The 16,008-nt window shown below is 43.2% G+C and overlaps 1 protein-coding gene across 2 annotated transcripts in view; it reads left to right on the forward strand.

Moving 5' to 3' along the window:
- The window catches only part of WDR7 (WD repeat domain 7), a 539,004-nt gene extending 523,316 nt beyond the window's left edge, over positions 1-15,688 (forward strand). For both annotated transcript variants that reach the window (XM_075328136.1, XM_075328145.1), the window contains one exon: positions 5,856-15,688. In XM_075328136.1, the coding sequence (XP_075184251.1) occupies positions 5,856-6,059 (204 nt within the window). In that variant the 3' untranslated portion in view covers positions 6,060-15,688. The remainder of the gene's footprint in view (positions 1-5,855) is intronic.
- The last annotated feature ends 320 nt before the right edge of the window (positions 15,689-16,008 follow it).

Here is a 16,008-nt window from a genome sequence, read left to right on the forward strand (position 1 = left end):
TTTACGCAACATAAAATGTGTGCACCGAAAATCCGAGCATTGTCTCCATGAGGCTCAGACTGCGGCCCCAGCCTGCGGTTACCTGCGCCCTTCACACCATAATAAACATATTTGGCTAATTAATGTGAGCAGAGGATTGTATGTTTATTGATCCCGGGGTTGTCGCTCATCTCCGGTTTCCTCAGAGCATCGCTCAGTGTAGTGTAATGATTTAATACGCTTCCATTTTACAGCTGAGTAATTAAGGATTACCGCAATGTTTACTACCTTTATCTAATCACTCGCGGACAGTCCTCATATCTGATTGATCGTAATCACCGCGCACTGTCACCAGAAGAGATGGCAGAGAATGGCCCTCGAGGGACGACGACTTTGCTCTGTGTCAATAAGAATCTCATTTTATAGTATCTCTTTTTTGGAATTACTTGGAATTTCCACAACTCTGTACAGAACAAAAGTAATTCATTATGATCTGCATCCTGTATTATACCCCAGAGCTGCACTCACTATTCTGCTAATGCAGTCACTCTGTATATACATTACTGATCCTGTACTGATCCTGAGTTACATCCTGTATTATACTCCAGAGCTGCACTCTCTATTCTGCTGGTGCAGTCACTGTGTACATTACATTACATTACTTATCCTGTACTGATCCTGAGTTACATCCTGTATTATACTCCAGAGCTGCACTCACTATTCTGCTGGTGCAGTCACAGTGTATATACATTACATTACTTATCCTGTACTGATCCTGAGTTACATCCTGTATTATACTCCAGAGCTGCACTCTCTATTCTGCTGGTGCAGTCACTGTGTACATTACATTACATTACTTATCCTGTACTGATCCTGAGTTACATCCTGTATTATACTCCAGAGCTGCACTCACTATTCTGCTGGTGCAGTCACTGTGTACATACATTACATTACTTATCCTGTACTGATCCTGAGTTATATCCTGTATTATACTCCAGAGCTGCACTCACTATTCTGCTGGTGCAGTCACTGTGTACATACATTACATTACTTATCCTGTACTGATCCTGAGTTACCTCCTGTATTATACTCCAGAGCTGCACTCACTATTCTGCTGGTGCAGTCACTGTGTACATACATTACATTACTTATCCTGTACTGATCCTGAGTTATATCCTGTATTATACTCCAGAGCTGCACTCACTATTCTGCTGGTGCAGTCACTGTGTACATACATTACTGATCCTGAGTTACCTCCTGCAGGATTTGCTCATCTATATGACCGTACACAGTGGGGGGTGTCCATCCCATAAGTCTCGGCTGGGTCTGGTTCGGCCCCAGCTGCACTTTACCGTGTTGCACTGTAATCCTGGCCTGAGCTGTCAGGAGTCGGGGCTCAGCTGCGATCTCCTCTCTGCTAATCCTATATCTGTCACCGGCTCAGAGCATTACCTGATCACCTCCGTCATGTCATGTGCAGCGCGGGGAAACAAAGCCCCATCTACTGTGATGCAAAGGGTTAGCTCCTGATGACTGCCCCTGTTATGGAGGAGTAGTGTAATATAGGGGTATCCCCCGAATGGGACCCCCTGGATTAGAGTCTCTGTGGTGGCTTTAGACGCCTTTCATTAGAAATGACCCCGATATCATCCGGTATCTGCTGCTGAGCTTCAGAATCAGCTTTTGGGGTCCCGATAACGGGACATGCATTAGATAAGTTATAGGTGTCCCCATGTGAAAAGCAGAAGCACTATATGATCGCCGGACTTGAGATTAAGGGGCCTTGTAGCTTCTCTACAATTGTCCCTTAGCTGGGAGTTTCGCTTTCGGGTAATCATGTAGACGTGATGATTTCTGGGTGGAGGGTCCCAAAAGTCGAATCTCCATTGAGCTTAACGTGATATCCCCTTAAATCCCACCTCTCTTTAGTTGCACCATATTATATAGGCTCCATTCACAATCCCTCAGTCCTCCAAGCTGCAATCTCCCAGTGTTCACTGTGGCTTCAGAGTCTGTGTAAAGCTTGCTCTGGGGAATTACATGCTGGAATTTGTAGTGCACCGTAGTCTGGGAAAGTGGCCAGGTAGAGGATAACAAATGGTGCAGAATTACAGAGGCATAACTGGTCACCTTATTTCTATATTTATACATAAAGACCAACATTAGGAAAATCAACGCTGGACCTCATGTCCTGAGCCAGTGCCCCCCTTCCTCAGCGCTCCCCTCCCTCAGCGCTCCCCTCCCTCAGCGCTCTCCTCCCTCAGCGCTCCCCTCCCTCAGCGCTCCCCTCCCTCAGCGCTCCCCTCCCTCAGCGCTCCCCTCCCTCAGCGCTGCCCTCCCTCTGCGCTGCCCTTCCTCTGCGCTGCCCTTCCTCTGCGCTGCCCTTCCTCTGCGCTGCCCTTCCTCTGCGCTGCCCTTCCTCTGCGCTGCCCTTCCTCTACGCTCCCCTTCCTCTGTGCTGCCCTTCCTCTGCGCTCCTTTTCCTCTGCGCTGCCCTTCCTCTGCGCTGCCCTTCCTCTGCGCTGCCCTTCCTCTGCGCTGCCCTTCCTCTGCGCTGCCCTTCCTCTGCGCTCCCCTTCCTGTGCGCTCCCCTTCCTGTGCGCTCCCCTTCCTGTGCGCTCCCCTTCCTCTGCGCTCCCCTTCCTCTGCGCTCCCCTTCCTCTGCACTCCCCTTCCTCTGCGCTCCCCTTCCTCTGCGCTCCCCTTCTTCAGCGCTGCCCTTCTTCAGCGCGCCCCTTTTTCAGCGCGCCCCTTTTTCAGCGCTCCCCATCCCCAGTGCTCCCCTTCTTCCCTTCTTCAGTGCTCACCTTCCTCGGCACAATATTTACCTTTTTAGCTCCTGAATCATTCACTGATTATTATTGCGTCTTAGTCTCAGCTTTTCTTATACAGAGTCCCTAACCAACCCATAAAAGTTCCATAATATTAGAATTCTGAGAGCCTTTAGCAGCTACTAGGGGGAGCTCACTGCAGACATATATATATATATATATATATATATATATATACTGCTCTTCTAGTTCGAAAACATAAAAAAGAAATCTCGTAAAATTAATCAATACAAAGTTTTGGGCATGACTAGATCTGCATTGGTGTTACGGGATTATTTAAAGCAGCCCTTGTCCATATGCTTATTTGCTTAAAAATATCTCATTGGGGTTCATCCATAGGAGCAGCTACTCCTTTGGTGGCCTCGAGCATCCATCCATAACACGAACAGTTATTCATGGCATGGACAGTCAATAACAGCTATGTGCCAAATGTGGCCAGCAATGGGTCCGGCTTTTTTAGGGAATTTGTCATTAGGTCAAAAGGGCTCTTATTCAGGGAATAAGTGGAAATAGAAATATTTTTTCTTTTTTAAATCCCCATATTGGTCCAGAGATATGTGGCCTTCTAATGTATTGCTAGAGTCTTTAGCAAGGGGATGTGGCTCACAGGATCCTCGGGGACGTGTCTTTAGGCTGCTTTGCATAATTATCCCATAGGCCAAGCTTCTTTATAAAAGACTATAAAAATTTCCAGTAACTGAAAAGTTCCATATCTTTCGTATGGTGGATTTGAAAAAAACAATGATGTTTGGAACATTCAGGTGAGCTGCAGGAAGAACCCTAAGATAAGTGACCACTCGTAACCTGGGAACCGGTCTACTCTAAAGGGGTTCTCTACTTTAGGAATCCATTTTCCTATTCTCAATTATTGAAATTCTGAGTTAATAGAGGGAGTCAATTTCAGGATCATCTTTCCCAGGCAGCAGAGATATTACAGAGGACATCTCTTGCTCTGTAGGTAGTGGTTTTTTTTTGTTTTTTTTTTTGTTTATTTTTTTACTGACTACGCTGGTAGAGGACATCTATTGCTCTAGAGGTTAGCCTTGTTTGTTTATCCTTACTAGGACATCGCTTGCTGTAGAGGTAGTGTTTTGTTTGCTTTTTTTTTTTTACTGAATTACACTTTTATAGAAGACAAATCTTGCTCTAGCGGTAGTGGGTTTTTTTTTTTTTTACTGAATTTCGCTTTTATAGAGGACATATCTTGCTCTAGAGGTAGTGTTTTGTTTTTTTTTCTGAATTACGCTTTTATAGAGGACATATCTTGCTCTAGAGGTAGTGTTTTTTTACTGAATTATGCTGTTATAGAGGACATCACTTGCTCTAGAGGTAGTGGGTTGTTTTTTTTACTGAATTACGCTTTTATAGAGGACATCAGTTACTCTAGAGGTAGTGTATTTTTTTTCACTGAATTACGCTTTTATAGAGGACATTACTTGCTTTAGAGGTAGTGTTTGGGTTTTTTACTGAATTACGCTGTTATAGAAGACATCACTTGCTCTAGAGGTGGCATTTTTGTATTTTTTAATTTGTGTTTTTTTTTTTTACTGAATTACACAGACAAGCCATTTATATGAATGTGCCTTGTGTAATACTCAGCCTGACCTGTGTAGGCGCTGCAGGGAAACTGAACACATACTGACCAGGCTGATCACAGCGCATCGCTGGCGGTGCCAGCCGATGGACAATTTCTAATTAGTGTATTCAAGGAATTCTTAGTAGAGTTTTTTTTCGAAGGGGAGCACCCCTTTAAAAAACCTCGAATTGTAAGAAATGAAAGTTTTGGGGTTTAGAGGGAGTCAATTTCAGGATCTTCATCTTTCTTAGAGAGCAGCGCTGTTACAGAGGACATCTGTTGCACATCTGTTGCTCTAGAGGTAGTGTTTTTTTTTTATCTAATTTACAGTCAAGCCATTAATATGAATGTGCCCCTTTAAAAAACCTGGAATGGTAAGAAATGGAGGTTTGGGGTGTTTTGTTTTTTTTATAGAAATTTTCAGCCCATAGATATGAAGTGTTTTTTTAGGGGAAATTTTCAGCCCATACACAGAGCTCTGTAAACACAATGCAATGTGATCCTCCTTGCCTGCAGCCCAACCTCTATAGCCCACAGAGTATAGGAAACCCAAGCGGCATAGGACACGTTAATTGCCTCGCCGTCCGGGCGCAGTCTGCCCTCTCTTTCCTCCGCTCCGTTTCTGAGCTATTACTAATGTAGGAAAATCAGTAACATTAGTCATCTTAAAAGGGCTATTACTCAAGATGATTTAAATTGTGAAAATGTCAGTGGTGCTTGTGCGCTCCCTGCTAGAGATGCTGTGATTTACACCCCCTGACACCATCGTGCCACGGAGCAGGAACAAAAAAAAAAATAGAAAATGACTTATATTCTTCCCCCGGATGGAATTTGGAGCATAACATGTCTTCAGCGTCCGCACGGTCACCCATTAGTCACACCAGCTAGGCGCTGTAATGGGACAATACTGCGGGGGTTAAACACGGTGTCACGGAACCGACAAAGATATTTGTAAGGATTGTGTATAGAAATGTTAACCGGGCGATAAACGGAAATGATGTGTCCCCAAGGAGGGGAATAACACATCCAGCTCTGCTACATTTATATTTTAGCCTTCCAAGCTCATCACAGGGGCCCCCGCCGCGGAGAACCCTCATCAATCAGTTGTGATCTGCAAGAAGATCCAAAAGCAAGTGTTGCATTTCCCTGCAGTGCCTCCGCTGGAGAAAAAAAGTACTACATGGCGCCAGAGTCTTTTGTAATATTACTCCAAACAAGCTCCTATTAAAAAATCCTTTCCGTCATTAGGAAATAAGAGATTTTTAATTGTACAGTTACCTAGGTTACCGGCCACCTCTGCAGTCTTATCGGAGTCAGCCGGTTTCCTAGGCAAGGAGCCCCAGCTTTTTGCTTGTGAGTGCTGCTCTGATGCCCTTTACTTCATCCTCAGCCGGTGCGCATTTGTATATGTTGTACTTTTGTGTTGTCATTTCCTTTTAATGACATTTTTTGGATTTCTTCTTTCGTAGATGAACACGTCCTTGCTGGGAAGCATCGGGATGCTGAACTCTGCCCCTCAGCTGCGCTGTATTAAAACGTACCAGGTGCCCCCCGTTCAGCCCGCCTCCCCCGGCTCGCTCAACGCCCTAAAACTGGCAAGACTCATCTGGACTTCCAACCGCAATGTCATCCTTATGGCGCACGATGGGAAAGAGCATCGATTCATGGTCTAGGGAATGAGCGGCTTGTGCCCACCCAATGCCCCCCCCCCACCTTCCAAAATGTCTATAGCATGATCACTGCAGAAATTGGTGTTGTCATATCATACATGGGGTACACTTTGCTGTGTTGGTGCTGCATGATTCTCCGGGAATGGGAGTTCTTTCATGTACATAGTGTGTACGGGAGGCCCCCTATTCGTCTCTGTAAACCATGATTGTGGAGGAGCCTTTAACAGTATACATTCAGCTATAAAGCTGAATATTATAGATATAGTCTGTATATAGTGGTGAGTAACTTTATAACCTTGAGTGATATCATGTCTTCCACTCCTGACACAGCCAGAGCTGCATTCATTATTCTGCCAGAGCTGCATTCATTATTCTGCCAGAGCTGCGCTCAGACTTCTGCCAGAGCTGCGCTCAGACTTCTGCCAGAGGTGCGCTCAGACTTCTGCTAGAGGTGCGCTCAGACTTCGGCCAGAGGTGCGCTCAGACTTCGGCCAGAGGTGCGCTCAGACTTCGGCCAGAGGTGCGCTCAGACTTCGGCCAGAGGTGCGCTCAGACTTCGGCCAGAGGTGCGCTCAGACTTCGGCCAGAGGTGCGCTCAGACTTCGGCCAGAGGTGCGCTCAGACTTCGGCCAGAGGTGCGCTCAGACTTCGGCCAGAGGTGCGCTCAGACTTCGGCCAGAGGCGCGCTCAGAATTCTGCCAGAGGCGCGCTCAGATTTCTGCCAGAGCCGCGCTCAAGTTTCTGCCAGAGCCGCGTTCACAATTCTGCCAGAGCTGCGTTCACAATTCTGCCAGAGCTGCGTTCACAATTCTGCCAGAGCCGAATTCAGAATTCTGCCAGAGCCGAATTCAGAATTCTGCCAGAGCCGAATTCAGAATTCTGCCACAGCTGCGCTTAGAATTCTGCCAGTTGCCACATGAAGATACACCCCTAGCGACAAAGTTGAACGCTCCATACATCAGGTGACTTCACAAAACTTAGTGTAGACGGCAAAATCCAAATTGAAAATGAGCAGACACCGAAGCAGCAGCATGTGTTAGCTCAGCACTAAAGGTGGCCATGCACCTTAGATATCAGTCCTCTCAAAAGGCATGCTAACAAACAAGTTAGAGCCTGTCCTGCTGAAATCGACAGGTTTTTATCTAATGCATATGGCCACCTTACAAAGCCAAAGATGTTTGTGAATGCTGCTTCAGACGTGTCTGACACAAGGATCTCCACTGAAAACCAAAGGACTGGGCATGTTGAAAACTAACAGCCCCATCCTTCCTTTGCCTGTTATTTGCCGTGTTAGTGGAAAGTCGTGACCTCACCATACACATCTGTACATAGTTCCGATGAATTAGGGGTCTTTCCAGAAATTTATTTAATACGCCCTTAAAAAAATCCAGAGATGTTTTTGAATGCTGCTTCGGATGTGACTGGAGTAGAACACATGAAAGATGAGATTCTGTAAAGTCCCTTCACATTCTATGTAGATAATATCTGGGTGTAAATGTTGTTTGCAGGTGATCCTACACTAAACACGACACATTCCGCTGCGACACCTCTATCTGGCACCGCTGGTTTATAAGACCGCGTGTCCGAACGTTACATTCCCGACGCGCGTTTTGGTTTTTGTTTTTTTGTTTTTTTTCATATGAGCAAATTGTTTACATTTAGCAACATTGTATTGAGGAGGCACCATTTTTTTCTGAGCTTTTGTCCTGTATCTTATGTCGTCCCCTCTGTGTATTTTTTGCCATGTGCTGCAGGTGTTTAGCTTTGTACTTAGCATATATGATTTATTTAAGAGCTCGTGGTCCCCATTAAAGTATGACTGTGTTACACTGTACAGAATGTTTTACATTTATCAATATTGCACATTCCAAAGTCATGGTGGATTCTAAAGTCAAGTGGGAGGAGTCACTTTTTAACAAATCAGCAGCAGTTTGAGCCCCGTAAAGGCACCTGATTGGCTAAGGAGGTTTTTCCGTCTCCTGTTCCACCTACCCAACTATGAAACGTACGGTTTTGCAACTAGTACCAAGGAACGTCCAATCCTGTAAACGTTTACGAAAAGCTGCAATTGAACTGTTAAGGTTAAACATATCTGACACTATATACTACATCCGGATCAATAATTCATGGCAAAACGGCCGTCATTGTGCTATCACCCCCCCACTATGCACCGAAAAAGACATACATGAGTGCAGTTAAAAGCAGCAACGAATGACCGTGCTTTAGCAAAGCAGTTTTGTTGGAGAACCTTTATTCATTGCTTTTAACTGCACTCATGTATGTTTTTTACTGCAGTTTTTCAAATAAAGTAACTCTGGAATTTTAAGGGTTTTTTCTTTGCATTTTCGTGATGTGTTTACGTGATGTCTCACGGATCTCCGTGCTCCACGCACACCCACAGCCTGAAGCATAGGGGATCCATATTTTTTGGGCTTTTTTACATCGTATGCATAATGCTGCAAAGGCTAAATGTCATAGTACAATCCTAGTGAAATAAAGCTGCCTGTAAAGCTTCATCCAATAGGAATAATAATACCCCAAAAATCAGAGGCTCCCGGCATGGTCCTTCGTAGTGCCTGTACTATGCACATCAGTGAGGCAAAAAGGAGGATCTTATGTAATAACAAGTTATTACTTTTCTACCTTTTTTATTTCTCCTTTCACACCCTTATATATTAGATTGGACAGTCTTAAAATCCTACACATGCTGCCTCATGCGTTGATACATTTACTGCATCTTGAGACCCACATTTTAGACCACACCCCTGCCCATCCAAGCCACGCCCCTGAGGAGCGACCCATAAAACTAAAATACATAGGTCTAAACATAAAATATTCACATTCTTGCTCCCCTCTGTTTACAATCGATTACATGGATGATACATTTGAATGTTTTAGTTTATTTCCTAAAATTATAAGTAATAAAATTGACGATTTTATTAAAATAATATAAATGTGTAAAGAATAAAATAAATAAGGTGCGTCCTGACTGCTGTGTGCCCGTCTTACAGGTAGATTTCTGCTGACGATGACCTTTATGCCTTTATATTCCATGATGATATCAAAGGGGAAGATGGAATCCTGAGAACAGAATGTCAGGATTTTTTTCTTCCCTTCAAGTTATTGAATTTCTAATCCTATTTCTCATATAGTCCTAACTTCTTCTGTAAACGCCTTATAGAAAATCAAATTTTTACCATCATGCACTGGTTGAATAGTAAAGACCTCAATACCTCCCAACAAGCATGATGGAATCCTGGATTAATTATGAAGAGTAATGGAAGCCCTGCTGTCCTAGAGTCATTATGAAGGTTTTTCTTGGTTTCCTGCTGTCCTTAAGTAATTTTGAACTATATTTTCCTATGTAAATCTGACCGAGAACGATACATTTTGCTGCAACTAGCCGTCAAAACCTCTACTTATCGTTCTATCTTGGAGTCAGTAACGAAATATACTTGATGTCTTACAGTCCTGGAGTACTTATGAATAATACTGGATGTCCTGCTGCCTGGAGTAATCATGAAATATTCTTGATATTATGGAGTAATAATGAAATATACTACATGTCCTGCTCTCCTGGAGTAATCATGAAGTTTTTTTGAAATTCTGGACTAATAATGAAATGTACTATATGTCCTGCTGTCCTGGAGTAATCATGAAGTATTCTTAATTTTCTGGAATACTAATGATATGTTCTCGATGTCCTGCTGTCCTGGAGTAATCATGAAGTATTCTTAATATTCTGGAATACTAATGAAATGTTCTCGATGTCCTGCTGTCCTGGAGTAATCCTTAAATATTCTTGATATTATGGAGTAATCATGAAATATACTCGATGTCCTGCTGCCCTGGAGAAATAATGAAGTATTCTGGCATAATAATGAAATATACTCAATGTCCTGCTGTAATCATGAAGTATACCAGATCTGCAATTCTAAAGTAATCATCTAGTGTACTTGCAGTCCTGGTGTCCTAGAGTACTCACAAAATATTCCTGGTGTCCTGCTGTCCTTGAGTAATTATAAACTATACTTATCTTCCTGTTAAGGGTAATCCTGACCAATAACTACTACTCCTACTTGATGTCCTACTGTCCAGGAGTAACCACTATGTTCTTTATACTTAATGTCATTCTGTCTTGACATCCTGATCTTGGTTTTCTGCACTTAACGTGCCGTTTATTCGTGTCCAAGAACTACTGTAAAATCCATTTTTCCTAAGTCCTAAAGTAATCACAATCCAGCTGTCCTGGGGTGATCATGACTTTTACCTTATATCCTGTTATCTGGATTTTTTCTTTTTACTAAGAAATCAATAATGATTTCAGTCTTTGTTACTGACCACCTTCTGGATTCCATCACCGATCCATCCATGTGACCCTATGGATCTTTTTTTCCGGTAGCGCCATAGATTATATGTCGTACGTCCTAACCAAGACAGAAGGAAAGATTTTCTCTGATCCTTATTTACATATCCTACAGCTTTACGAATTGCTTTCCCCAATTTCCAATTCTCGAAAAACTCCTTCAATGCCCTTTTTGTCCATCATCATAAAGAACGATCCTCCATATTCTCTTCCCGAGGAGTCATCATGATGTACCTGTTGTCTTACCATCTTGGTGAATCATTGAGGTATAGCTGATGTCCTCCTGTCTTTACGAATTACTTTCCCCAATTTGCAATTCTCGAAAAACTCCTTCAATGCCCTTTTTGTCCATCATCATAAAGAATGATCCTCCATATTCTCCTCCCGAGGAGTAATCATGATGTACCTGTTGTCTTACGATCTTGGCGAATCATTGAGGTATAGCTGATGTCCTCCTGTCCTGCTCAGCATAATCGTCTCCAAGAAGATACACCCAAGTTGGTGTCCAAGTAGAACCATAAAGACTCCTGTTTTGGAGTAATCCGGAAGATCCATTGGGATCACACCCTAGAACTTTACTCCGTGCCTGCCTCTCTTTAAGTATCTTTGTCTTTTAGTATCCGATGCAATTATAAGTTCTGTCGCCACCATATAAGTCAATGTCTATCCATTTAAGAAGCCTCGCAACATCACTAAGAGACGTACCCAAGACAGAAATGTATCTACGGACTGCTGTAGATGGCTTCTCATCAGCCTACAGTAGAGTAATGGTTTTCCTTTAAAGAGATCAACGGAATATGAAGCCTTATTGGCAATGCTGCCTGGAGAGAAGCATGAAAATTATGCCTCTTGAACAACAAAGAAAAAAAAAACACTTTGGAAGAGGCCTTCGGTCTTGTAGGAACCTTTCACTCTATGCTATGTCCTCCTGTGTTGGAGTTATCAAGAACTTTACACTATGTCTTCCTGTGTTGGCGTTATGAACTCTGCCCTGTGTCCTCTTGTTTTGTGGTTATCATGAATTCTACTTTATGTCCTTTCATCTCGAAGTTGGCATTAACTCCACCCTCTGTCTTCTTGTTTGAGTTCTCATGAATACTAACCTATGTCCTCTGGTCTTGAACTTAACATGGACTTTGCCCTATGCCCTCCAGTCTTGGAGGAACTTTTGACTCTATACTTGCCCTCCTGTGTTGCCGTTATCATAAACTCTACTCTATGTCTTTTGTTCTTGGACTTTCTATGGACTTTGACCTTGTCCTCTGGTCTTGGACTTACTATGGACCTTGCCCTATGTCCTTCAGTCTTGGAGTAACCTTTGACTCTATCCTATGTCCTCTGGTCTTGGACTTGCCATGGACTTTGCCCTGTGTACTCCAGTCTTGGTTAACCTTTAACTCTATCCTATGTCCTCTTGTGTTGGAGTTAACATGAACTCTACCCTATGTTCTCCGGTTTGAAAGTAACCATGGGCTTCACCTTATTTCCTCCAGTATTGGAGTAATCCTGAGCTTTACGCACTGTTCTCCTATGTTGGAGTTATCATGAATAGTGTTGAGCGGACCCGGATCGGCAAAATCCGGATCCGCACGGTTTGAGCGGCCGATCCGACTCCGATCCGGACGCGGGATTCTGGGTGCACGATCCGAATCTGGTTTTTTTTTTCTCTCTCTCCTCTCTCTCTCTCTCTCTCACGCTCTCTCTCGTCCCCGGATTCTACTACCCATTGACATATATGGTACCGAACTCCGGATCGGATCCGGACTTCTTTCTCAACCCGCCGGGTAGCCGCCGGACCCGGATTTTTCACTATCCGCTCAACTCTAATCATGAACTCTACCCTATGTCTCCAGTCTTGGAATAACCTTTTACTCTATCCTATGTTTGAGTTATCATAAACTTTACGCTATGTCCTCTTATGTTGGAGTCATAATGAATGTTACCCTATGTCCTTCAGTTTGGAAGTAACCATGGACTTTACCTTATTTCCTCCGGTATCGGAGTAATCTTGAACTTTATGCACTGTTCTCCTTTTTAGAGTTATCATGAACTCTACCCTAAGTCCTCCTGGTCTTGGAGTAACCTTTGAATCTATCCTATCTTCTCCTATGTTTGAGTTATCGTGAACTTCACGCTATGTCCTCTCCTCTTGTGTTAGGGTACAGTTCATGATAGCTCTATGTCCTCCAGGTTTTTCCTCCTGTCTTGGAGTAATCTTTGATTCTATCCTATGTTGGAGCCATCATGAACTTTACGCCATGTGCTCTTGTGTTGGAGCTATCATGAATTCTACCCTATATCCTCCTGTCTTGTAGTAACCTTTGACTCTGGACATATCATGAACTTTACGCCATGTGCTCTTGTGTTGGAGCTATCATGAATTCTACCCTATGTCCTCCTGTCTTGTAGTAACCTTTGACTCTGGACATATCATGAACTTTACGCCATGTCCTCTTGTGTTGGAGCTATCATGGACTCTACCCTATCCTTCTTGTTCAGGATATCATGGACCTAATATTTATTCAATGTTTTCCTGTCCGTTCGTAATAATGGAGTATATTTGACGGATCAATCCTGAAATATACTTGGTGTCCAAGGTTACTCACATGTCGGCGTAATCCTGTACAATATCTGTGACATTCCTTTGTAGAATTAACTTTGTCACCTTCTATTCAGTTTTCAAAACCAATATCTCCTATTGAAAAGACTTGGAGCTTAGTGGTTGATCAAGGACATGGTTGATCACCAATTAGCGGTGATGAGACGAAATCATTAAACCTCCCTTTCAGTTGTGTGACATTTATGAGAATTGCTTCTGTAACCTGCTCAAGTCATATCTTCTGTCAACTTCATAGAGCAGAAGATGAAAGCCAATCTCTGCTTTACCTTCCGTCCTACACTACATTATATTTTCTGTTCGGGATGCCTTTGTGCACTGTGGCCTTTTAGGAGGCCTCATGTTATTGTGATTAGGCTTATCTTATTTTTGAGGACCGGACATATATATTAAAGCTGTCACATGTTTACGTTAAAGTGTCAAATGCTATAGAATCTCCAGAGAGGCGCAGCAGTCGATGGCCGTGTCATATCCGAGAGACAGGAGTGCGTGTCCAAAGTAAGTACACAACACGAAAACAACAAAAATATCACAATAGAATAAAAAATGAAACTCAATGTAAAAGGCAACGTAAATGTATATGGTTTTTACCGCATTGTGCCACTTGAATGATAGGATATTTATTTAGAAATTTGGGGGATAAATAACCAAAGCTTATTTAAATTTAGATTTGCCCCATTATTTTAGTAATGATACCTCCTTTTAATCCATGAAAAACTTGAGATCTTTCACTAGCTATCCACCATTTCTGACTTAGGCCTTCTCTATAGCTCCAAGAAGGAATTGGAAGAGCTAGGTGGCTACAGAAAGACTGTTCGGATGATATATACAGATACTGTATATATACTCGAGTATAAGCTAAGTTTTTCAGCACATTTTTTATGCTGAAAAAGTCCCCCTTGGCTTATACTTGAGTGATGGTCCCTCTTCCGGATTATGACGCATCCCCCCCCAAAAAAAACTGGGGGGAAAATGGGGATGCACCTTATAATCCGTATAAAACTTACCGGGTCGGTGCGGTGGAGCGGGGTCAGAGGACGGAGGGTCGGCAATACTATGGCTTGGGGCTGTTGCAGAAGTGTTGGAACTTAGGAGGGTCGTCGATACTGGGGGCAGGAGTGTCGCGACCGGTGCCATTGAGTCTGGTGGCAGACCCCATTGAAGCTGCTTGCTGGCGGGCTCAGTTGTCCCGGCCAACGGTTGGCACGATTGACTTCAAGAAAATGGTCGCGGAAGCAGAGTGTGCGCAGATTGAGATCTTGCGCGCTTCTGTAGCCGTTTTTTTTTTTTTTAAGTCTATTGTGTCAACCGCCGGCAGGCTCAATGGCGACCGTAGTGACACCCCTGATCCGTCAGTATCGCCGACCATTCTGAGACGCTACACCCTGAGCCGTAAGTATTGCCAACCTTCCGGACAGTGACACTCTTGAGCCGCGGATACCATTGTCCTCTGAGCCCGCAGCATGGCCGACCCAGCCTCCTGAGCCGCGGATACCCTCATCTTCCGAGCCCGCAGCATGGCCAACCCAGCCTCCTGAGCCGCCCTGGTGAGCTAATTAATATAACACACTAGGATTAGAAAATGGACCCCCATTTTAACATTGAATATTATTTTTTCCAATTTTCCATCTCTAAATTTGGGGTGCATCTTATAATTCTAGGCTTATACTCGAGTCAAAAGGTTAAGCCAGTATTTTGTGGTAAACTTAGGCACCTCGGCTTATACTCAGGTCGGCTTATTTTCGAATATACACGGTAAATTTTCCAGATTGTCCAATACAACTGTGAATTCCCCCCAAAAATGTATGGGAGAGATGGATCCAGTCTAACCAGTATGCATCATCATTAGGTTATGGTTACACGTGTCGGATTTTAGGCTGAATTTGTGAAAAAGTTGGGTTGACGCATTCCCAAAAATTGGATTTTTGGGGGGCCATTTTGGAAATAAGCAACAGGCTACATATTTTCTGCAGATTCCACATGGAAGAGCTGAGGGTAATACCCATTGAAAAACAAGGGGCTAAACCTTGTTCCTACCCCAAGAAAATTGTGTATAGGTTCAAGATATTTTATCCTCGGACAGAAAAAATCTGAAAAATATAAAATAAACCATGAAAATTAAAGCATATTTTCTATGTTTCAAGGTTGTCATTTTTTCAAAGCCACCATGATGTCATCTGACTGCTTTACACAAGGGGGTACATAATTTTGTTAGACATTACGAGGGGTGTCCAGGAGTAGAAAAACATGGCTGCTTTCCCCAAAAAAAGGTGTCCATGGGTTGTGTCCGGTATTGTCCGTCAATGGAGCCATACTGTAATACCAGACGCGGCCATGGACGGATCTAGGGCCGCCATGTTGGACAACCCCTTTAATTTTTCGGTTTGTCACTTTTTTCTCTTTGCTGTTATCACAGTACGATTTTTTTGTTGTTTAGCATTGTGGTGTTGTGTTTGGATGTGTAAATGTAGATATTTCGAGTGGCGTGATACGGAGAAGAATTTGTCAGTTATATCATGTGTAAGAAATTATAATTTTGTGTAATTGTGAGTTGTAAATGAATATACTTGCCGGATGTGGCAAATATGAGATAGATCTGTAAAATGCTTGTGTACATATCTGTGTGTAATAAAAATAGATCTAAAATCACTTGTGGACATGTGTAATGATTATTATTGATGCATCCAAGCTAGAGGGGGGCAGGGTGCGGACCATATGCTTAGGTGACCCCTTTTAACTTTGCCTCTGACTTCTCCTCTTACTCTGATCCCCAGGAACATAATCATATAGTAGAGAAGTCACTGCCTCCAGGAAGATCAACACACTCATCTTCTACTGGCGTTACAATTCCCATTGACTGCAGGCTGCTTTACTTTACCCACTTGTGAACACAGCTATAAGGACCATTATTGTGCGCTAATGGGGTCCAAAGTGCTTCTAACATACAATGGAAGTCAAAAGGTAGCAAT

This window comes from Anomaloglossus baeobatrachus, chromosome 1 (genome assembly GCF_048569485.1).
Source record: "Anomaloglossus baeobatrachus isolate aAnoBae1 chromosome 1, aAnoBae1.hap1, whole genome shotgun sequence".
Classification (NCBI taxonomy): domain Eukaryota; kingdom Metazoa; phylum Chordata; class Amphibia; order Anura; family Aromobatidae; genus Anomaloglossus; species Anomaloglossus baeobatrachus.